This window comes from Taurulus bubalis, assembly GCF_910589615.1.
Source record: "Taurulus bubalis genome assembly, chromosome: 14".
NCBI classification, from domain to species: domain Eukaryota; kingdom Metazoa; phylum Chordata; class Actinopteri; order Perciformes; family Cottidae; genus Taurulus; species Taurulus bubalis.
Genome location: NC_136602.1, coordinates 24,581,564 through 24,605,258, shown reverse-complemented (window position 1 = coordinate 24,605,258; position 23,695 = coordinate 24,581,564). Strand labels below are relative to the sequence as shown.

Here is a 23,695-nt window from a genome sequence, read left to right as displayed (position 1 = left end):
ATCAGCGGGCAGGGGTATGTCACGTGACCTCTATCAGACCAGGTGACTGCCAGACAGCATTGTGTGGTAGTTGAGGCAAAGGAAACAAAGCACAGGGTCGTTAAACGCCAACTATATAAACCCGTTAACGTGCTGTCGCGGTCAGGTTATGGAGCGCTTCTCTCTTCCCTACCGTTAAACCCGCCCCCTTCGGGCCATCTGACCAATAGCAGCAGCTCATACAGAAACCCTTCTTTTGCCGCTAAAACTAAACTCGCTCCAACTGCTTCGCTGTCAAGCTGCTCGTATGTGTAGATAAAAGTATCAGCGGATAAGTAAGTTTCACTTCGACATTCGTCATTATATCGCGTTTGCGTGCTGTTTATGTCGGTGTGCGTCATCTTTGACATCTGTCAGTCACAGTTAGCGCCATGGAAGCCAAGAAACTGTCCACCTATTTCAGTTAACGTTAAGTGAGCGTTACTGTGAGACGCCATTCAGATAATGTACATAATGTATGTTTATGCTACAAGCACGATGATGTCACCTGTTTGACCTTTGACCCGGTGCGTTCTGTCTGTACTACTCTGTTGAGATGACTATGTGAACTTCATATTGTTGACTTGCTTATTGACAGGCATGTACAGGTCCTATTACATCATTCCATGGTAATCTTTCTTTAGCTTTAGTGCTAAATTCAGCGGCCATTTCTTCCTTTAACAGGTGTTCACTCAGCGGACATTTCCATTGTACAGTGTTTGGTGTTGGCTAGATTTATCCCTCTGTTGTGTTTTGGTGGACAAAGAACAGGGTTTGTATGGTCATGGAAAACCTGGAGAAGTCTGGAAAAGTCCTTGAAAAAAATAGAATCCCCAAAGTTTAGTAAAAGTCATGTAAATGTGTTATATTCATGTGTTCATGACGTTCATTTACGCTGAGTTTGAAATCATGAATATGCTTTTAAAAGAAAGACTCAAAATATAAGCAGGCATACATACAGGCATCTATATAAATGTGTATTCTTTTAATCAAACTATTGTCTCATTCATTTGTGTCATTTAAGGTTTACTGTATGCTTTGTATTCTCATTGTTAGTTTAAATATTACATTTACTCACTTTTTACTGTTTACACCCAGATTTCACTAAATGTTTGTAATGGACAGTTTGGAAAGCATGAAAAAACAACCGATCTCCAGTGTCATCGTTCTTAGCATGTGTGGAAATGGAGCTCCTGTTGCAGGTGTTGTTGTGGATATATATATATATATATATATATATATATATATATATATATATATATATATGTGTATATATATATATATATATATATATATATATGTGTATATACCTTTCCTCACTGAAAGTGTGAGCGTGTGTGTTTATCCGTATTCTCCTGCATCTTTTCCAGCTGCAGAATCAGCGTGGCTCAAACCGGCAGCTGAAAAATGGGAATCTCTGGACTGCTGCAGTTCATCAAAGATGCCGGAGAGCCCATCAACGTGAAGAAATACAAAGGCCAGACCGTGGCTGTGGACACGTACTGCTGGCTGCATAAAGGAGCCTTTGCATGTGCAGAGAAGCTCGCCAAAGGAGAACCAACGGACCAGTAAGCATGTTATTATTCTAGCTGATTGTAAAAGAAAATGTGCTCCGAAATATGTTCATGTTTAGTAATTGTTCGTCGGGTTTGGTCTATGTCTTGTTACAATGACACTCATAGCCCATGTTCTTATTTTCAGACATTTACTAAACACCTTTCTTCAGCACCAAAATATAATTTGGAAGCAAGCTCTTAACGTACGATACAGGCATGATGAGCACCGTGAACGCAGTAAGCAGGTCAAACTAAATGACCCAACCAGCACGGCCATGCATCTTTCAACCAATCAGCTGACTGAAACCAGGGATCTGTTTATCCTTTCCTGATCAAATACAGCAACAAATAAAATGTTTACAACGATGTATCTGTTGTGTCAATGACACTAACATGACGGTTGCGTGTCCAGAACTGATGTAGCATTTATTTATCTATTCTACCCTAGGTATGTGTGGTACTGCATGAAGTTTGTGGAAATGCTGTTGGCCTTCGGTGTCAAACCAATTCTGGTGTTTGATGGACGCAATCTGCCTTCAAAAAAAGAAGTGGAGAAGACTCGCAGAGAGTGAGTATCTTCTTTTATTGTGCATGATTATAGATTCACGACATGGACAGCACCATCTACGACCTCACATCTATCTGCACCTCTCTCATACTGAAGCTTTACCTTCCAGTACTGTGCACCATAGAAAGCGCATGACGGGACCAGTTAGCTGGAGCTAACGGCTAACTATCCACAATCTGTAATCTGTGACATAATAAATGCAACTGGCCGCCATCCGCTTGAACTAATGAACACTGAAGCCAAAGCTGGGAAAACCGATATAGCAGATCACTCTCACAGAAACAAACCCACAGAGAGTCTTGTATGAAGCAAGAAACCATAACCGACACTGCAGCTGCACGCTGGTCTGAGGAGATGTGATGACACGCGGTATCCAGTGTTTTTTCTCATACCTGAAACGAGCGCGCTCAGACAAAGCGTGGCCTATTGGAAGGACCGCATTCCTAAACGACAACAGAGCAACATTGTTAGGCGTGAAGCTGCAGAGCGGAATGTCCCGACCTGTCGACGGGCGAGGCCAGACGACCCCGCCGCAGACGAATGTGAGCTCCGTTTATTCACTCTGTCGCTCGTGTACTTTTCAGGCGCAGAGAAGGCAACCTTCAGAAAGGTCGACAGCTCCTACGTGAAGGCAAGCTGTCTGAGGCCAGAGACTGTTTCACCCGCTGTGTTAACATCACCCCGCCCATGGCCCACAACCTCATCAAGGTGAGGACTTAATATAGGTTATATATATATATTTTATTTTATGCCTTTACTGCAGGGCTGCCACCTGAGAGTCATTAGTCTAGAAGAGTCCACTCGCATTCAAATGACAGCACTTATTTAAATTGTTTAAGCTGCATCATTTTACAGAGCAGAGCAACAGCATGGCTGTCAACTCAACAAACAGTCTTTTTGCTGTCATTTTTTAATATATTTTTTGGACCTTAGCTTACAAATGAGCTACATTCATACCAGCATATATGGCATCCACAGTTTTTTTTTAAAAAGTTGGGTAAACCCAACACATCAGACGGAGAGGGAGATTTGAGATTGGTTGAGGTCAACATGGCTTACTCGACTACAGCTCCGTTACACGGTCATTCATTCATTGTTCCATAAAATCTGTTCCTCAGGGTTTTACGTATCTCACCCAGTTGTCCCAGAGTTGAATAAACGTGTTTCTCTGAAGGCGAAGGGAAAAGGTGATCCTTTCCATAACGTAGATGTCGTTTCCACATCGATCCAGTCCTGTATCGCCGGGGCTTGGAAAGCAACCAGCGCCTTGTGAGCGCTTTTTATACAGCCTGTTATTAAAATGACAAACAGGGATTCATCTGGACGCCCTGTTTGGAAATCAATTTTTTTCCGAAAAAGAATGTAGAAAATTGCAGGGGCACAAACGGAGTCTTGATGACCAAACAGAGATTACTGTGACTGAAACAGAGGGCTTTTAAACCAGATGCTGGTCCAGACCAGTGACCAGGTGCTGGTCCAGACCAGTGAACAGGTGCTGGTCCAGACCAGTGACCAGGTGCTGGTCCACACCAGTAACCAGGTGCTGGTCCACACCAGTGACCAGGTGCTGGTCCAGACCAGTGACCAGGTGCTGGTCCACACCAGTGACCAGGTGCTGGACCAGTAACCAGGTGCTGGTCCAGACCAGTAACCAGGTGCTGGTCCAGACCAGTAACCAGGTGCTGGTCCACACCAGTGACCAGGTGTTGATCCAGACCAGTGACCAAGTGCTGATCCAGACCAGTGACCAGGTGCTGGTCCAGACCAATGACCAGGTGCTGGTCCACACCAGTGACCAGGTGCTGGTCCAGACCAATGACCAGGTGCTGGTCCAGACCAATGACCAGGTGCTGGTCCACGCCAGTGACCAGGTGCTGGACCAGTAACCAGGTGCTGGTCCAGTCCAGTAACCAGGTGCTGGTCCAGACCAGTGACCAGGTGCTGATCCAGACCAGTGACCAGGTGCTGGTCCACACCAGTGACCAGGTGCTGGTCCAGACCAGTGACCAGGTGCTGGACCAGACCAGTGACCAGGTGCTGGACCAGTAACCAGGTGCTGGTCCAGACCAGTAACCAGGTGCTGGACCAGACCAGTAACCAAGTGCTGGTCCAGACCAGTAACCAGGTGCTGGACCAGACCAGTAACCAGGTGCTGGTCCAGACCAATGACCAGGTGCTGGTCCACACCAGTGACCAGGTGCTGGTCCAGACCAATGACCAGGTGCTGGTCCAGACCAATGACCAGGTGCTGGTCCACACCAGTGACCAGGTGCTGGACCAGTAACCAGGTGCTGGTCCAGTCCAGTAACCAGGTGCTGGTCCAGACCAGTGACCAGGTGTTGATCCAGACCAGTGACCAGGTGCTGGTCCAGACCAGTAACCAGGTGTTGGTCCAGACCAGTGACCAGGTGCTGGACCAGTAACCAGGTGCTGGTCCAGACCAGTAACCAGGTGCTGGTCCAGACCAGTAACCAGGTGCTGGACCAGACCAGTAACCAGGTGCTGAACCAGACCAGCGACCAGGTGCTGGACCAGTAACCAGGTGCTGGACCAGACCAGTGACCAGGTGCTGGTCCAGACCAGTAGAGGTCGTCTCCAGTTTCTCTTCCGGGTTGCATGCCGACATCAGAAAGGCTATGACATTATTTAATGTGTCCATTTAGACCCACAGAGCGTTCTTTGTTTCTCTGAAACTGTATTTTACTCTCAGTGGTTACATCACCGACGTTGCATGTTTGTGTAGTTGTGTATAAAATGTTTTGTGTGTTTCTAAAGGTCGCCAGGGCGAGAGGTGTGGACTGCGTTGTGGCTCCATATGAAGCCGACGCTCAGTTGGCGTACCTCACTAAATCTGGTTTGGCCCAAGCCGTCATCACAGAAGACTCTGACCTGCTGGCGTTCGGCTGCAAAACGGTACAGGGCACTAGATCCAGGGAGATATTGTATTGGATAGATATATAATCCAGGTATGTATGTATGTATGTATGTGTGTATATATATATATATATATATATATGTATATGTATATGTATATATATATATATATATATATATATATATATATATATATATATACATATATATATGTATATATATATATATATATATATATATGTATATATATATATATACATATATATATGTATATATATATATATATATATATATATACATATATATATGTATATATATATATATATATATATATATACATATATATATGTATGTATATACTAATATTTACTAACCCTTATTGCCAGCTGGACCATGATCCAGATGCTTTACTGTGAAACTCATCCATGAAATAGTTTAATAAATGATATCAGAAGAGAACATTCCTTGTAATGATCAGAAATACATTTTCACAATGAAACCTATACCCATATTTGTTAAGCTAAATCAAATGTAACTTAATAAAATATGAGTTAATGCAGGTTTGTAAACCAAAAAGAACCAAACAGATTGTAGTTTGAGAAACGACTCGACCCAACTGCAAGGTTACAAATGTGGAAAAAAGACAGAACATATGACATTTAAATAGGCATTTATTATTTAGCTCAATTTACTGAAAGTTAGTTGTTTGTACAAATCAAAGCTGCTAAGAGACGTTAGAAAGGTTATATTTTCAAACAGGCTTATGATGATCACTGGCTAGTATGTAGGGAAAACCTCACCAGACATCAAAGGTAACATGTGGAAATATTGTGGAGCACAATGTGGAACAAAAGGACAACACTAACAATGCAGGAGTATAAAATTAGATTTATTAACTGTTCTCAGTTCATTACCTCATGAAACCAGCTCTCCGCCAACTCTCCATTAATTGTGCCTTTTTTATTTCACAATAAATTAGCAGGATGGGAATGAGACGAGGATGCATGCAGCCTGATATCAGCTTGTTAGCCTGAAGTGGTTGAGCTGCCTTTGGAGAGCAGGGCCCTGAGGGATCTACGGAGAAGGGAAACATGATTGGTTATCAGCATTCTAACCAGATAAAAGTTTGCATGGGCGGAGAACGATTCTTTCTCCTGGCCAGTGAGGGAGAGACGTGACGGAGCAAACGTACCGTAAACATGAAGAAGTGGCCTCATGTCGTACCCGCCCTGCTCTCATTGCCACCAACGTCTAGTCGTCTTTCACAACCATGCAGGTGATCCTCAAAATGGACAAGCAGGGCAACGGCCTGGAGATCGACCAAAGCAACATGGGCCGCTGTCGCTCTCTGGGGAACGTCTTCACGGAGGAGAAGTTTCGCCACATGTGCATCCTCTCCGGCTGCGACTACCTGGCCTCCCTGCACGGCATCGGCCTCGGCAAGGCCTGCAAGCTGCTGCGGCTGGCCAGCGACCCCGACATCCTCAAGGTGAGACCGCATGGGGAGACAAGGAAGTTAAAGTATTTGAAGTTGTGATTCCAGATGTACCTCACTTTTAAGATACAGCATAGAAAACAAAAGCAAAACCCCTCCAGCGTCTCACAGATCAGCTTGTGGAAACAGTAGTATCACCATTTCTAAGGTCCAACAGATGTAGAGTGAGACTATATCACAAAGTTGAATTCATAAACTAAATGAGTGTATACTGACATCAAGTACTGTCTTTGTGAACACCAGAGTCCATTGAGAAAATGTAATATTTAGCTTTTGTTGCCCCGTCAGGTGATCAGAAAGATGGGCCAGTATCTGAAGATGAATCTGGTCATCCCTGAGCCGTACATCGAGGGATTCATCAGAGCTAATAACACCTTCCTCTACCAGCTGGTGTTTGACCCCGTCAGGAGGAAGGTCGTACCTCTCAACCCGTACCCAGAGCACCTCGACCCGGCATCCCTCAGCTACGCTGGACTGTATCCTCTTATTACCCATCCTCTGTTTCCTAACTTGTAAGTTCCTCTCCATCCCTTGCAAAGTATCGTATCCTTGATGACACTGAATCCAGTAACGTAGGAGATGACAAAGGCTTGCAGATGGCCTTGGGAAACCTTGACATCAACACCATGGAGAGGATCGATGACTTCAGCCCAGACAAACCCGTTGCACAGGTATCGGATCACGGTACAGTTTTTATAATCAGGTCGCCGTTCACTAATGCTGCGTTCACACCAAACGCGTTGCGAATTTGACGCGCGTGTAGTTTACATGCGAAGTCAATGCGAAGTCAATGCGAAGTCAATGCAAAGTCAATGCACGCTGTTGTGGGACTATGGATAATATTATGAACCCAGACACCATGGAGTTTGATGTTCCCACGTATGTGGAGTTTACACAACAAGTATAAAGCAGAACTAGTGGTTATTTCCATGGTGGATGAAGGAAACGGTAACTGTTTTTACGGAGATAAGCCACGCCCCCTTTCAGGTGTGAGGTTTTTCTAAATTAAATATCACACTGATGCTGCGTTCACACCAAACGTGTCGCGAATATTCGCGACACGTTTGGTGTGAACGCAGCATCAGTGTGATATTTAATTTTGAAAAACTTTTTTTTTTTTTTTGTGTGTGTTTTTAGCTTTCAAAAGCCCGCAGTCGCAGCTGGAACCAGTCCTCCGCCCCCACTGGGCCCAGTATCTGGACTGGAGGCCTGAAGCCAGCAGCAGGCGCCCCGCCCCGGTCTGCTGCCGCCCCGGACCGGCCTCCCTCCACCAGGGGGCAGGAGAGAGTCGTCAGCCTGGCCGGCCTGAGGCTGTCCTCCAGAGAGCTGCCGGTGAAGAGACCACGAGAAGGTGAGACTGCTGCTGGCTTTTTGTCTTCTTTTCATTAAGTTTTCAACAACATAACAACATATATTTTCAGACGGTCACATTCTTTGTCAATTGTTCAGTTGTATGTGTTGGTACACATAATATTCTAAAAATTATTGAAATTAAATTAAAAATGTATTGAATAAATACTATTGCTTCCTAATTCCCTCATGAACCCAATGTTCAGTGTATTGCTGTTTAGTTTGCTACAGATTGACCCGGTCCTCCTTTTATGAAATATAATTATCTTTAGGAAACGGAGTTGCTGTTGATGGCTTATTATATGGACTGTTTTTCCTCCCGTAGACTCCAGTGTATCCGACCAGGATGTGCTCCAGCAGTACCTGTCCTGCACTCTCAAGCGGTCCAGAGCAGACCAGCGTCCAGACCGGCCCACGCTCACCAGTCCGCCTCGGCCGCGCAACCGCTTCGCCACGCTGCTGCAGAGGAGGAACCAGGAAGCGGAGGAGGACGTCACCACATGCAGCAGGTGAGGAAACGCCACCACATCCCATGACCCGCTTCCCATCGGACTCACTGTTACTGATCAGGAGGCGCATGGTCACCATGGAGCAACACAGGCATGAACTGGTTCAGTTTATGAGTGAAGGTGAAGGTAGTTTCTAACGCTGTGAGATCTCGACCCACACAGAACTAAACTATTAGAGATGTTGGACTTGTTTTCTGTTCCTAGTGTCTCATGGAAGCTTACGGTCATGGAAAAACTGGAAAAGTCTAGGCCTGGAAAAATAAAATCCCCAAAGTTTAGTAAAAGTCATGTAAATGTGTTATATTCATGTATTCATGACGTTCATTTACGCTGAGTTTGAAATAATGAATATGCTTTTAAAAGAAAGACTCAAAATATAAGCAGGCATACATACAGGCATCTATATAAATGTTTATTCTTTTAATCAAACTATTGTCTCATTCATTTGTGTCATTTAAGGTTTACTGTATGCTTTGTGTTCTCATTGTTAGTTTAAATACTACGTTTACTCACTTTTTACTGTTTACACCCAGAGTTCACTAAATGTTTGCTCATGGACATTTAGTTTAAAGTCATGGAGCCAATGGTCAGAATGTGTATGAACCCTGCATGTTATCCTGATGCGGTTGTGTTTATTTCCACATGCAGATTCTTCAGTAGTTCCAGCTCAGCAGCCGGTCTGAGCACCGAGGCGTCCGCTCAGGAGGAAGAGCCCAGAGCCGGGAGTCCCACCCCGGACAGTGACGGGCCCGATATCCCCTCTGTGGACACCCCCAGCCCGCCCGCGTCCCCCAGCACCGCGTCCCCCAGCACCGCATCGCCCGGTGCAGCCAGCCGGGGCCGCGGGTTGTTTCAGTGGTCCGGCGGCTCCTCCACGACGGAACAATTGAGAACGGCGAAGTCCACTTCAGCCCTGTGCGCCCTGCAGCAGTTTCAGTACAAGAAGGAAAGCATTTCCTCGTCCACAAAGACCCCCGTACCCTCTGGAGACGCGTCACCCACACACCAGTCCTCCTCTGATGGAAACCCTGACCTCCAAGATTCACCTCCCTCCCAGGACAGCGCCTACTTCTCCCAGTCCCAGCCGTGCGTCACTTCCTGCCTCACAGAGGAAGTCCTCGCCTCCAGCTTCCCCGCCTCCTCCCAGGAGGATGCTGCCACGGTGCGTTCATACTAATCTCCACTGCCTCTATACATGTGTTACATCCCTTGTGGTTGGGTCAGCCTTCACACATTCATCCTCATCATAGTTTCATGATTCAAGAGTTGGTGTGCAGAATGCTATCTCGGTAGCGTTGTGGTCTGATGTCTTTCTTTCACTTCCTCAGGAAATTAATTCAAGCAAAGGTTGTGAGCCGGAGGAGAGTCCCACACACTCGACAGAAGCAGATCAGAAACCTGGCATTTTGAGAGCAAAGGTGGGTTTGTAATGAGCAAATAAACTAATATTACCATCCAACTCCTTTTCTTCACCAGCAAAGTTTTAACCGTCATGTAGTGTCTCACAGCCAGACTCTTCTCCACAGCCTTCAGGTGCTCGTTCGTGAATCTTTAACCGATCGCAATCGTCTTTTTTTCTTTTTATATATATATATATATATATATATATATATATATATATATATATATATATATATATATATATATTATAATCCTTTATTAATCTCAGAGTGGGGAAATTACTCTCTGCATTTCACCCATCCTCACACATATCTGCACTTATTTTGTTTTGTTTGGCACAAGTTGAATGTTATTGTTATGATCTTATATTCAGTGCAAAACACGTTATTTACCACAATAGGTAATTGTTTTGCCAAATATTAATTATCTTTTGCACAGACAGAACTTTATTTGCGTTGTTCTAACATCTGGTTTACTTGAAAGTGATTTACATTTTCTTTATTCTATTATTTAAAAAAAGCACGAATGGAGGCGTCACAAAAAATTATTTCAACAAAAATTCAGCACGGACCATTTTGTTACACTTTTGTTGGGGCGGTGGGGCGTGAGCAATTTTTCTTCCTCCAAAGTGGGGCGTGACAGAAAAAGTTCTCCTGACACGTCATTTCTCAATATAATTCAGTCGAGCTAAACACATTTTCATGTTGTGTGATTGTCGAGCCGTGTCGTCTTCTCACTAATGCAACAGGAGAGCACATGTCAACCTCATGTCTGCGTGTTAAGTACAGTATGTGGTTAGCCTAGCTTAGCATAAAGACTGAACTCTCTCTCTTGGCGACCAGGCTTGTGTATTCATTTCTCATCTCCTTGTTTATTAATTCACAGTTTTGAAATGATAGTAATTTGTCGTTGCAGTGCAACCTTGTGTCTCCACTGTGTTTGAGCTCGTCTCGTCGTCGTCTTTCTCCCTCCAGGTTTCGGGTCTGTCGAAGCCAACATCCAGCAGCCGGGGTGCAGCAGCGCCGGGGCGAGCGCTGGGCCCCGCCAGGGCCAGCGGGCTGAGGAGGAAGTCTGGGGCTTCTGGGAAGAAAAGCTCTTCCTCCAACAATGAAAACAACCCTGGAGTCCAGGCCACCATCAGCAGCCTCTGGAAGAATTTCAGCTTCAAAAAGTAAAAGAGAAACACTCGAGTTACTGTCAAGAAATAGAACGTTTTAATAATATAATTGCTTGCGTTACGTGATTCTGAGAATCTGGTCTTAAAGGCATGTTTCTGGGTAAACATCATAAAGCATCTGCTTGCATACCGTGGATGTTTCAATGAAGGGTCGAGGCATCCAACAGTCTTAATGTCGTAAAGGAATGTTGTAAAAGTTATCAATGCGGATGTAGGAAGAGTCGCCTCACCCTTCACCCGCATTGATAACAATGTTTCTTCCTGGCCGACTGCCCGCACACAGGAATGACACAAATATTTTTACATAAACAGTATTTGGGGTTGTACAAGTGCCAATGTTACAGAATAACAGCTTGACTACAAAAGGGTGACGAGGGCTGTACACTGCAGGTGTAGTGTAGTGTAGTGTAGTGCAGTGCAGTGCAGTGCAGTGCAGTGCAGGTGTAGTGCAGGTGTAGTGTAGTGTAGTGCAGTGCAGTGCAGTGCAGGTGTAGTGCAGGTGTAGTGCAGGTGTAGTGCAGGTGTAGTGTAGTGCAGTGCAGGTGTAGTGTAGTGTAGTGCAGGTGTAGTGTAGTGCAGGTGTAGTGTAGTGTAGTGTAGAACGAACACAGTCGTCCTGCTGGGTACTGAGGCAGCATTTTACCCACGCAGCTTTGGTAAACTATTATACTATAATAAAACAAACTTACAACAATAAAACTATAATCAAAACTCGAAAGTTTCACTCGGTAAAGTGATCGTCATCGTCAGGTGCGCCCACCTGACGATGACGTCATCGCGACTCGTACGCCGTGTGAAGGCTCTGCACGTTGTTCAGTCACCGATTGTCTGAACTCTGAAGATATTATGAAGTCATTTGTTTGTATACGCACACAAGGGACCACGCACAAGTAGAGACAATAATCATACAAGCTGACGAAAACGGCTAAATGCACTCACCAAGCTGGATTGAATTATGCCGTCCTGCCCAGTATTGATTTTTTTTTCCCGGTGCTTTAAAGTAATTTTGTTAGAAGACTTGCCTTCACCTGCAAGCAACAGCAGAAACATTCCAACATGACACATAAGATGTGGAGTGAGGAAAGTGACGGATAAATATTTACGTGTGTGTGTGTGTGTGTGTGTGTGTGTGTGTGTGTGTGTGTGTGTGTGTGTGTGTGTGTGTGTGTGTGTGTGTGTGTTGTTAGTTCCATCAACAGTCAGCCACATCGACATAATATAATTGGCTATAATTAAACACTCAAAGCTCCCAATCATTTGTGTAATCTGTTCCGCCCCATTTTGCATCTCATGGCGGCATGTTTCATCGTATACCTACAACGGTGCGAGCATCCAGGATGTGATGCCGTGTTGAGCAGCAGGTTATCCGTGGACAGACGCTCACTCGTGCACACGCGACCATCCCGTTGTCTCCCGGCAGCGATAAGGACAGAGGAAACGTTTTAAGCCTCCGACTAACTCCCGCTTAGATAATGCGGAGTGGTGTGAACGGCCTGTCGTGGTGACGTCACGGCTGGGAGGCCGGTCGCGTTCATCAGTGGTCGCTTCAACGCAGCGGCTCTCAAACCCACTTGTGTTTTTCAGAGACTCCCAGAAGATGGCTGCGTGTAAGAAGGAGCCCATGTCTCCCGTCACGGACAACCTGCCGGCCAGCTCTCCTCCGACGGGCATGGAGCTGATCACCAGCTGCTGAGAGGCTTCCAGTTCATCCACAGAGCGGAGCGCTGTGTGTGAGAAGCTTTTAAACATACCACGTATGTCAATGATCTCATTAACTTGTTTTTCTTAATGTACAGTTTTGAAATAAAGCAACTGTCCTCTAATGTAAATGTGTCTTGTGTTGTTGAGTTTCCTCGATCGCCTTCAGTGATAAGATGCCGTTGCATCACATCTCCTCATGGTCTGTCAACAGCAGCCAAAGAATGTGTCACCTAGTAAAAATGCACAATGAATACTTGAGTGTTTACTGAAAGAAAGAAAAAACACCCACATGCCGGCGGAGGAATGAGGCGATGACACGGACTTCCTGTGTCTCCGGATCGGCGTCCAGCATCTTGACCCGTCTGTGGAGCACCCTAGCACCCTCACAAGCAAGCGCCCTAGCACCCTCACAAGCGCCCTAGCACCCTCACCCTCACACACCCTAGCACCCTAGCACCCTCACAAGCGCCCTAGCACCCTCACCCTCACACACCCTAGCACCCTAGCACCCTCACAAGCGCCCTAGCACCCTCACCCTCACACACCCTAGCACCCTAGCACCCTCACAAGCGCCCTAGCACCCTCACCCTCACACACACACCCTAGCACCCTCACACGCACCCTAGCACCCTCACACGCACCCTAGCATCCTCACACGCGCCCTAGCACCCTCACACGCGCCCTAGCACCCTCACACGCACCCTAGCACCCTCACAAGCGCCCTAGCACCCTCACAAGCGCCCTAGCACCCTCACCCTCACACACACCCTAGCACCCTCACACACACCCTAGCACCCTCACAAGCACCCTAGCACCCTCACACGCACCCTAGCATCCTCACTACCACCCTCACACGCACCCTAGCACCCTCACTACCACCCTCACACGCGCCCTAGCACCCTCACACGCGCCCTAGCACCCTCACACGCACCCTAGCTCCCTCACACGCACCCTAGCTCCCTCACACACACCCTAGCACCCTCACATGCACCCTAGCACCCTCACACGCACCCTAGCACCCTCACACGCACCCTAGCACCCTCACTAGCACCCTCACACGCGCCCTAGCTCCCTCACATGCACCCTAGCACCCTCACAAGCTCCCCAGCACCCTCACACGCACCCTAGCACCCTCACACGCACCCTCACAAGCACCCTCACACGCACCCTAGCACCCTCACACGCACCCTAGCACCCTCACAAGCACCCTAGCACCCTCACACGCACCCTAGCACCCTCACACGCACCCTCACAAGCACCCTCACACGCACCCTAGCACCCTCACACGCACCCTAGCACCCTCACACGCACCCTAGCACCCTCACATGCACCCTAGCACCCTCACATGCACCCTAGCACCCTCACTAGCGCCCTAGCACCCTCACACACACCCTAGCACCCTCACACGCACCCTAGCACCCTCACACACACCCTAGCACCCTCACACGCACCCTAGCACCCTCACACGCGCCCTAGCACCCTCACACGCGCCCTAGCACCCTCACACACACCCTAGCACCCTCACATGCACGGGCTCTGGTGGACCCTGAACGCCTCTGGGCTCTGGTGGACCCTGAATGCCTCTGGGACCCTCACACACACCCTAGCCCCCTCACACACACCCTAGCACCCTCACAAGCACCCTAGCACCCTCACACACACCCTAGCACCCTCACATGCACGGGCTCTGGTGGACCCTGAACGCCTCTGGGCTCTGGTGGACCCTGAACGCCTCTGAACGCCTGAATGCCTCTGGGCTCTGGTGGACCCTGAATGCCTCTGGGCTCTGGTGGACCCTGAACGCCTCTGAACGCCTGAATGCCTCTGGGCTCTGGTGGACCCTGAATGCCTCTGGGCTCTGGTGGACCCTGAATGCCTCTGGGCTCTGGTGGACCCTGAATGCCTCTGGGTCGATCAGCCTGTGTGGTTTGATGAGCCAAAGGAAGACGGTTGTGCTTGTGACCTCGACACATTCTGCATGTTAGTAGGTAGCAGCTCCAGGAAGGAGTGTCTCCCTTTTCAGATTGTTGTATTTTATACTTTTTAAAGGCCCAAAGAAACGTCTAATGCTACGCTCACTTTGGGCCTTTAAAAATGACTAAACGCTTTTGGTGTGAACTTACCATTAAACTACTTACAAGTCAGAAGAAATATAGAATTTTATGAAACTGTTTGTTTTATTTATTTATCCAATTAACAGTTAAATCATGCGTTTTGTATTCTTTTCCCAACATGAAGGTCTCAATGTTGTTTCAAAGCCTTCTGCACACGGGAGGAATGTAGAAAATGAAACACTGGAATCAGCTGATTGAAATACCCACCGCCACCCTGACCTCCAGGTGATGGACTGCTAAATGTAAAAACCATAGCTCCTCCCATCAGTGTGTGAATGGGTGAATGATGTCATGTAGTTAAAGCGCTTTGAGTGGTCAGAAGACTAGAAAAGAGATAAACAAGTACGGGACCATTTAACTCTGTGGCTTGTTGTAAGACCTTCTGCCAGTTGGAAACATTAACATGTTTTTGGTTTGACCTCAAAAACTACTTTCTGCAGGGTTCTTACGCTCATGGAAAACCTGGAAGAGTCATGGAGTTTTAAAATGGTTATTTCCAGGCCTGAAAAAGTCCTTGAAAAAAATAAAATCCCCAAAGTTTAGTAAAAGTCATGTAAATGTGTTATATTCATGTGTTCATGACGTTCATTTACGCTGAGTTTGAAATAATGAATATGCTTTTAAAAGAAAGGCTCAAAATATAAGCAGGCATACATACAGGCATCTATATAAATGTTTATTCTTTTAATCAAACTATTGTCTCATTCATTTGAGTCATTTAAGGTTTACTGTATGCTTTGTGTTCTCATTGTTAGTTTAAATACTACATTTACTCACTTTTTACTGTTTACACCCAGATTTCACTAAATGTTTGTCATGGACATTTGGAAGTCGCTGTGGCGTTGAGTCAATTTTGTAATCACTTGACAACGAGAATTTCCGAGAAGATGGCTGGGAGAGGGTTACTGTGGCAGAATACCTGAGCTAGTCCACATACCAGACACGCTTCACCTCTTCAAACCGGCTCCATCTATTGCACAAGGCTCCTCGGCCTCACGCGTGTTTCCTGTCCCGGACGTGGCGCTTTAAGAGCAGCTGAAGACTCACGCGGATGTTTTTGTCATTTTCTTTCACGAACAACTTGGTCCGTCACAAGTATGAACAATGATAAGTGTAGACATTAAAGGACCGACGTAAACAAGCTCCTAGATCAGTAAAAAGACAAATACTACGACTTACAGTTCAGTTAATCTTTCAAATGCCACTTCAATGTTTGCAATGAACAGAGGAGAGTGGCTCATTATGGAATGAGAGGGTTATTAGGAGGACTGCAGGTGGTGAATTCAAATGGGAACATGCAGTACTTAGGTCCCATGTATTCAAAAAACTCACTGGGGAATAAAACCTTCGGGACAGTATTCCAGTATTCCAATGAAATCTACAACTGTTAGTCACAGACAGAGCGACGTAAGAGAGGAGACGCACATTTAACTTGTGGATGCATTACTGGTAAACACTTCCTGGTCACGTAATATTTGAGAGCAGATGTGATGACGATGGATTCATGAGGATCCAGCCGTGTGGAGGTGTAATGGATGCAGAATGCTTGGAATGAAGCGCAGTGTGCATTGGACGGTGTTCGTGAGTTTAGACAGAAGTCTGTCTCTGTGTCTCTTCTCTGCACACTCGCGCTGCAAGAATGCCGTTTCCCAGCATTCCCGTGGGAACACATGACCGGAGAGGCCGACTGATTCTCTTGCAACAACAGAAAGTGTCAATGTCAGACGATCCAAAATCTGTCATTCATCAATTGATTCATCGTTACGCAACATTTGCCGGAGGAAGTTGACAACAGACATACCGGGCAATTATGCATTTTGAATCACACTATTAATGTCAAGCTTTAATTGACACGTCCAACATATCTGTTGGAATCTGAGCGCTTCATTTCCACGCTGCTAGCAAACCAACTGGTTCTCTGGAGACCCAGAGACAAGACGCTCTCTGAAAAGAGTTGCATTCAAAATGTACATCAATCACACTTCTGACGGTGTTCAGGTCAAAACAACATTATTAACACTGTTATGCATATTGTCTTGTTATTGCTTGGTTTTTCAGGTTGCTCTCTACACACTTTGATCTCTACCACGCAGAAAGAGGTCCACACACACACACACACACACACACACACACACACACACCCCGTATCTGTGTTATTATGTTGCTGTGTTTCAGTCTTCTTGGCCCAGAGTCGCTCTGGGTTCATAAAGGTGAGCGTGTTCTCCTTCACTGAAACCACACATCCCGGTTCTGGACCTGAGGTCCTGGTTCTGGACCTGAGGTCCTGGTTCTGGACCACATGTTTGCGTTGGCATGATGTCTGGCCTCACACCTTGTTTGGTTAACGGCTTCAAGGACAAACTGAGTGGATGAATGAGACGTCGTACAATAGAGCCGTTCAGACCTCATGCACGTTGGAAACATGAGTTCCACTCTGGAGTTTTCTCAGGTTTCTCTATTTGCTACGAGACCTTCGATAAAAAATCGATAATAATACAAATCAAATGATCTGTCTCTAAGCGTTTTAATTACTTGATGTGTTTATGTTTTCTTAATTCTAAATCTGATTGTATTTGCTTGTAGATGTTTCAAAGCAAATTGGGTGTTATTTTTCTTTTGTGTGAAACCAAACACAGATTCTGGTTCATTGCATCTGTAATGCTCCCGCACATGGAACAGGACTCTGCCGGTAACAGCTGCATGGCGCGGCCACCGGTTGTAATGGTTTCTGTGTTCATGTCGGCTCTAAATACGATGATACCGACGAAGAAGAATTCAGCTTTGAGCCGAGAAGCAGGAACTCAGGCCGTTATGAGGGGAATGCTGCAGGATGACGACATCCTCTGAACCTGCAGCGCCTGATGCAACACGACGTGTGTGCTGTGGTGACAGGGGAGGTGTGTGTGTGTGTGTGTGTGTGTGTGTGTGTGTGTCTGTGTGCGTCTTTGTTTTACGGTTCCGCAGCTATTCATTAAAAAGCACAAGTTTGGACCTGAAGCTGAGGCAGTGAATGAAACATGAATCGAGGAATCTTGTTTTCTTTTTCTCTCTGACTTCACAAAAAGCAGCCGTCGGCGAGGAGACGTGTACGAACACAATCACGCCGACCCAGAAAGCTTTGCAACCTTTATTATCTCCCGGGGAACACGCGTACATCTCACTTCACAAATCTCACGCCGACATTGTCTTGAGTGTAAATCTAAAAATATAAAAGGGAATGTGGAAGTCTTGAGCGTCAGAAACTTCTTTGTGCTCAGTCTATGCAGAACAACAAAATCCTTTCAGAATTATATATATGTTTATATAATATATATATATTTATAGAGGGAAAACACGCAGGGACAGACTGAGCTGTCTTTTTTCACACACTCTCTCACGCACACACACACACACACACACACACACACACACACACACACACACACACACACACACACACACACACACACACATACACACAGAGATACACACACATACACACACACACACAGATACAAAGTCTCTACAGAGGACAGCAGGAAGTCTCTACAGAGGACAGCAGGAAGTCTCTACAGAGGACAGCAGGAAGTCTCTCTAGAGGACAGCAGGAAGTCTCTCTAGAGGACAGCAGGAAGTCTCTACAGAGGACAGCAGGAAGTCTCTACAGAGGACAGCAGGAAGTCTCTCTAGAGGACAGCAGGAAGTCTCTACAGAGGACAGCAGGAAGTCTCTCTAGAGGACAGCAGGAAGTCTCTACAGAGGACAGCAGGAAGTCTCTCTAGAGGACAGCAGGAAGTCTCTACAGAGGACAGCAGGAAGTCTCTACAGAGGACAGCAGGAAGTCTCTCTAGAGGACAGCAGGAAGTCTCTACAGAGGACAGCAGGAAGTCTCTAAAGAGGACAGCAGGAAGTCTCTACAGAGGACAGCAGGAAGTCTCTCTAGAGGACAGCAGGAAGTCTCTAAAGAGGACAGCAGGAAGTCTCTCTAGAGGACAGCAGGAAGTCTCTAAAGGGGACAGCAGGAAGTCTCTCTAGAGGACAGCAGGAAGTCTCTCTAGAGGACAGCAGGAAGTCTCTACAGAGGACAGCAGGAAGTCTCTACAGAGGACAGCAGGAAGTCTCTCTAGAGGACAGCAGGAAGTCTCTACAGAGGACAGCAGGAAGTCTCTCTAGAGGACAGCAGAAGTCTCTACAGAGGACAGCAGGAAGTCTCTCTAGAGGACAGCAGGAAGTCTCTACAGAGGACAGCAGGAAGTATCTCTAGAAGACAGCAGGAAGTCTCTACAGAGGACAGCAGGAAGTTTCTCTAGAGGACAGCAGGAAGTTTCTCTAGAGGACAGCAGGAAGTCTCTCTAGAGGACAGCAGGAAGTCTCTACAGAGGACAGCATGAAGTCTCTCTAGAGGACAGCAGGAAGTCTCTACAGAGGACAGCAGGAAGTCTCTCTAAAGGACAGCAGGAAGTCTCTATAGAGGACAGCAGGAAGTCTCTAAAAAAGACAGCAGGAAGTCTCTACAGAGGACACCAGGAAGTCTCTACAGAGGGCAGCAGGAAGTCTCTCTAGAGGACAGCAGGAAGTCTCTACAGAGGACAGCAGGAAGTCTCTCTAGAGGACAGCAGGAAGTCTCTCTAGAGGACAGCAGGAAGTCTCTACAGAGGACAGCAGGAAGTCTCTCTAGAGGACAGCAGGAAGTCTCTACAGAGGACACCAGGAAGTCTCTCTAGAGGACAGCAGGAAGTCTCTACAGAGGACAGCAGGAAGTCTCTCTAGAGGACAGCAGGAAGTCTCTACAGAGGACAGCAGGAAGTCTCTCTAGAGGACAGCAGGAAGTCTCTACAGAGGACAGCAGGAAGTCTCTCTAGAGGACAGCAGGAAGTCTCTACAGAGGACAGCAGGAAGTCTCTCTAGAGGACAGCAGGAAGTCTCTACAGAGGACAGCAGGAAGTCTCTACAGAGGACAGCAGGAAGTCTCTCTAGAGGACAGCAGGAAGTCTCTCTAGAGGACAGCAGGAAGTCTCTCTAGAGGACAGCAGGAAGTCTCTACAGAGGACAGCAGGAAGTCTCTCTAGAGGACAGCAGGAAGTCTCTAAAGAGGACAGCAGGAAGTCTCTCTAGAGGACAGCAGGAAGTCTCTACAGAGGACAGCAGGAAGTCTCTCTAGAGGACAGCAGGAAGTCTCTACAGAGGACAGCAGGAAGTCTCTCTAGAGGACAGCAGGAAGTCTCTACAGAGGACAGCAGGAAGTCTCTACAGAGGACAGCAGGAAGTCTCTCTAGAGGACAGCAGGAAGTCTCTACAGAGGACAGCAGGAAGTCTCTCTAGAAGACAGCAGGAAGTCTCTACAGAGGACAGCAGGAAGTTTCTCTAGAGGACAGCAGGAAGTCTCTCTAGAGGACAGCAGGAAGTCTCTACAGAGGACAGCAGGAAGTCTCTCTAGAGGACAGCAGGAAGTCTCTACAGAGGACAGCAGGACGTCTCTCTAAAGGACAGCAGGAAGTCTCGATAGAGGACAGCAGGAAGTCTCTAAAAAAGACAGCAGGAAGTCTCGACAGAGGACACCAGGAAGTCTCTACAGAGGACAGCAGGAAGTCTCTACAGAGGACAGCAGGAAGTCTCTCTATAGGACAGCAGGAAGTCTCTCTAGAGGACAGCAGGAAGTCTCTACAGAGGACAGCAGGAAGTCTCTCTAGAGGACAGCAGGAAGTCTCTACAGAGGACACCAGGAAGTCTCTACAGAGGACAGCAGGAAGTCTCTACAGAGGACAGCAGGAAGTCTCTCTAGAGGACAGCAGGAAGTCTCTACAGAGGACAGCAGGAAGTCTCTCTAGATGACAGCAGGAAGTCTCTACAGAGGACAGCAGGAAGTCTCTCTAGAGGACAGCAGGAAGTCTCTACAGAGGACAGCAGGAAGTCTCTCTAGAGGACAGCAGGAAATCTCTACAGAGGACAGCAGGAAGTCTCTCTAGAGGACAGCAGGAAGTCTCTCTAGAGGACAGCAGGAAGTCTCTACAGAGGACAGCAGGAAGTCTCTCTAGAGGACAGCAGGAAATCTCTACAGAGGACAGCAGGAAGTCTCTCTAGAGGACAGCAGGAAGTCTCTACAGAGGACAGCAGGAAGTCTCTCTAGAGGACAGCAGGAAGTCTCTACAGAGGACAGCAGGAAGTCTCTCTAGAGGACAGCAGGAAGTCTCTACAGAGGACAGCAGGAAGTCTCTCTAGAGGACAGCAGGAAGTCTCTACAGAGGACAGCAGGAAGTCTCTACAGAGGACAGCAGGAAGTCTCTCTAGAGGACAGCAGGAAGTCTCTACAGAGGACAGCAGGAAGTCTCTCTAGAGGACAGCAGGAAGTCTCTACAGAAGACAGCAGGAAGTCTCTCTAGAGGACAGCAGGAAGTCTCTCTAGAGGACAGCAGGAAGTCTCTACAGAGGACAGCAGGAAGTATCTACAGAGGACAGCAGGAAGTCTCTCTAGAGGACAGCAGGAAGTCTCTAAAGAGGACAGCAGGAAGTCTCTCTAGAGGACAGCAGGAAGTCTCTCTAGAGGACAGCAGGAAGTCTCTACAGAGGACAGCAGGAAGTCTCTCTAGAGGACAGCAGGAAGTCTCTAAAGAGGACAGCAGGAAGTCTCTCTAGAGGACAGCAGGAAGTCTCTCTAGAGGACAGCAGGAAGTCTCTACAGAGGACAGCAGGAAGTCTCTACAGAGGACAGCAGGAAGTCTCTACATCTTCCACCGTGAACTAAAAACACATCTTTACAGACTACATACATTAGAATAAGGAAGGTAGCACCTAGTAGCACTTAAATGTGTCTTACTGATAGCACTTTGTAGTTTAACTTTATTGAAGAAATTGTACTTTCTTGACTTTTGTTGTTGTGAGTTTGTCCTCATGGTTGAATGCACTTATTGTACGTCTCTTTGGATAAAAGCGTCAGCTAAATGAAATGTAATGTCTGAAGTGGGATGTGTTCGGCACAGTGGACACTTCTACCGTCTTATGGGTCAGACTGAATAAGAAGAAGAAGACAGTTCTGTCAGATGACCAGTTCACCCCTGAGTGTATCACAAGAAGGGGGTTGAAATATACTAATATTTCATATCCTGCAGATGGATCATGAGCACTGTGGCAGACACAAGACACTTCTAGATTAGATTAGATTAATTTAACTTAATTTAACCTCACGTGCACACAGCTACACTGCAAAGTCCCAAACCATCTGGTTAAATACTGCCTTCAATCAGCAGGTCTGGTTTGCACCATGAGTGCAGGTGAAACCATTCACTCCTTTACACATGCTAGGTTACAGAAGCTCTACTTCAAACCTTCACTTCAGGTAGAAACATGTTTAAATACTCCTAACATACGGTATACCTTCCATACATGCACAACAAATCAGAATCAACCTAAATACATAAATACACCTTCACATATCTACCCACCTCCCCCCCCCTTAATTTGGACTAACCCCATGATGCCACAGCTGACACCATTCAGTGAATAAACTTAAAGGAAACGTCTGGGCGCCTCCTCCTGTAACACCACAGAGGAAGAAGAAGCCTCCTCCTCCTCCTCCTCCTCCTCCCCCCCCTTCTTCTTCTTCTTCTTCTTCTCCTTCTCCTTCTCCTTCTTCTCCTTCTCCTCCTCCTTTAGACGCTTAACACAAGCTGGGTACGGTAAGTAACAGAAGATATGATAAAGTAATGAACTGCCACACAGAATCAGCACATATTGGTGATCTCACCCACTCTGTCACAAGTACAGTGATAATGTGTTTTGGTCTGAGGGTCACACTGAGAGCACATGGTGTCACACTGCTGGCTCGGGCTGCAATCTAGTATTGAATATAGACACAAATACACTTTTGCAGCTACTTTATGAAAAGTAGGGCCATGTCACTGTACCAGAAAAAGCGCTTAAGATAAAGTTGTACTCTTAAGGCCAGCATCGATATGGCTCATCGTTGAGCTATTCTCTGATACACTGACAACACCCTCCTTAGTCTCTTTTGTACACCTTGTATTAGACACTTCGACATTGTATTAATTGGTTGCATGGGTTGGGTAGTGACTCATACTGCATCACTTGGTATGCATCTTAGTAAGGAGAATATTGAAGAAGTCAATCCAAGAAAACTTACTCCGTAGGGTTCTGCCCATGATGTTGTCAGACACTTTAAATAACAATCTGAGCCGCGTTCTCCTTCAATACAGCAGCAATTTAAACTAGGAGGAGTTCGTCAGAATACAACGCCTGAAAACAAGGAAAATGCCAAAATTGAGCGGTTCACTGCAGCGCCCTCTAGTGTTATGAAACAATTTGGGTACGTTAAGGGACACGATGTTGACATATGCTGCACAGTTTGTGAAGATAGGCCAAGTAATTTAGAAGTTATGTGTTTTGACATATTGAGCCACGCCCCTAAGAGGTTAATTGGTTAATAACTTCTGAACGCAATGAGATATCAACAAAGTGGATAAAAAGTGATATCCTTTGATCACATTGAGCCAATGATTATCCACAGAAAATTTCGTAAGAATTGGACCCAGCGTTTAGGAGGAATGGGCAAAAATGTGTTTTTTACTAAATTCAAAATGGTGGAAAATCTAATTAGGCGCATTTTAATTTCACGGATGAGTTTTTTGTAGAGCAGTCCCACCCGGACATGTGTGCAAAATTTCAAGTCAATCGGCCATAGTTGGCAAAAAGCGTGGGCTTTCTGCCTAAAGGGGGCGCTATAGAGACATTTTCTCAGACTTTTGGTCGACACCCAAATTAGTATAAAAATTTTTGCCGAGTCGGTTGGGTGTGCAAATTTTGAACAATGTAGGTTTATCCCAAGCACCTCTTTTCCCTGCGCATTGGTCAGGAATAATAATAATACTTAGCATTTCAATAGGTCCTCGACTCTGACTACGTCAGTGCTCGGGCCCTAATAATTGTTGTCCCCATTAAC

General features: G+C 46.4%; 1 protein-coding gene across 1 annotated transcript; it reads left to right on the top strand.

Moving 5' to 3' along the window:
- Nucleotides 1-1,425: 1,425 nt before the first annotated feature.
- Nucleotides 1,426-12,684, top strand: exo1 (exonuclease 1; the record flags this gene model as incomplete). Its single annotated transcript, XM_079230084.1, has 13 exons — nt 1,426-1,586; nt 2,023-2,142; nt 2,727-2,850; nt 4,918-5,055; nt 6,293-6,505; nt 6,800-6,987; nt 7,080-7,182; nt 7,649-7,862; nt 8,187-8,370; nt 9,019-9,532; nt 9,699-9,788; nt 10,746-10,942; nt 12,533-12,684. The coding sequence occupies 13 exons, from the start codon at nt 1,426-1,428 to the stop codon at nt 12,639-12,641; spliced, it is 2,355 nt and encodes a 784-aa protein (XP_079086210.1). The 3' UTR covers nt 12,642-12,684.
- Nucleotides 12,685-23,695: the final 11,011 nt, after the last annotated feature.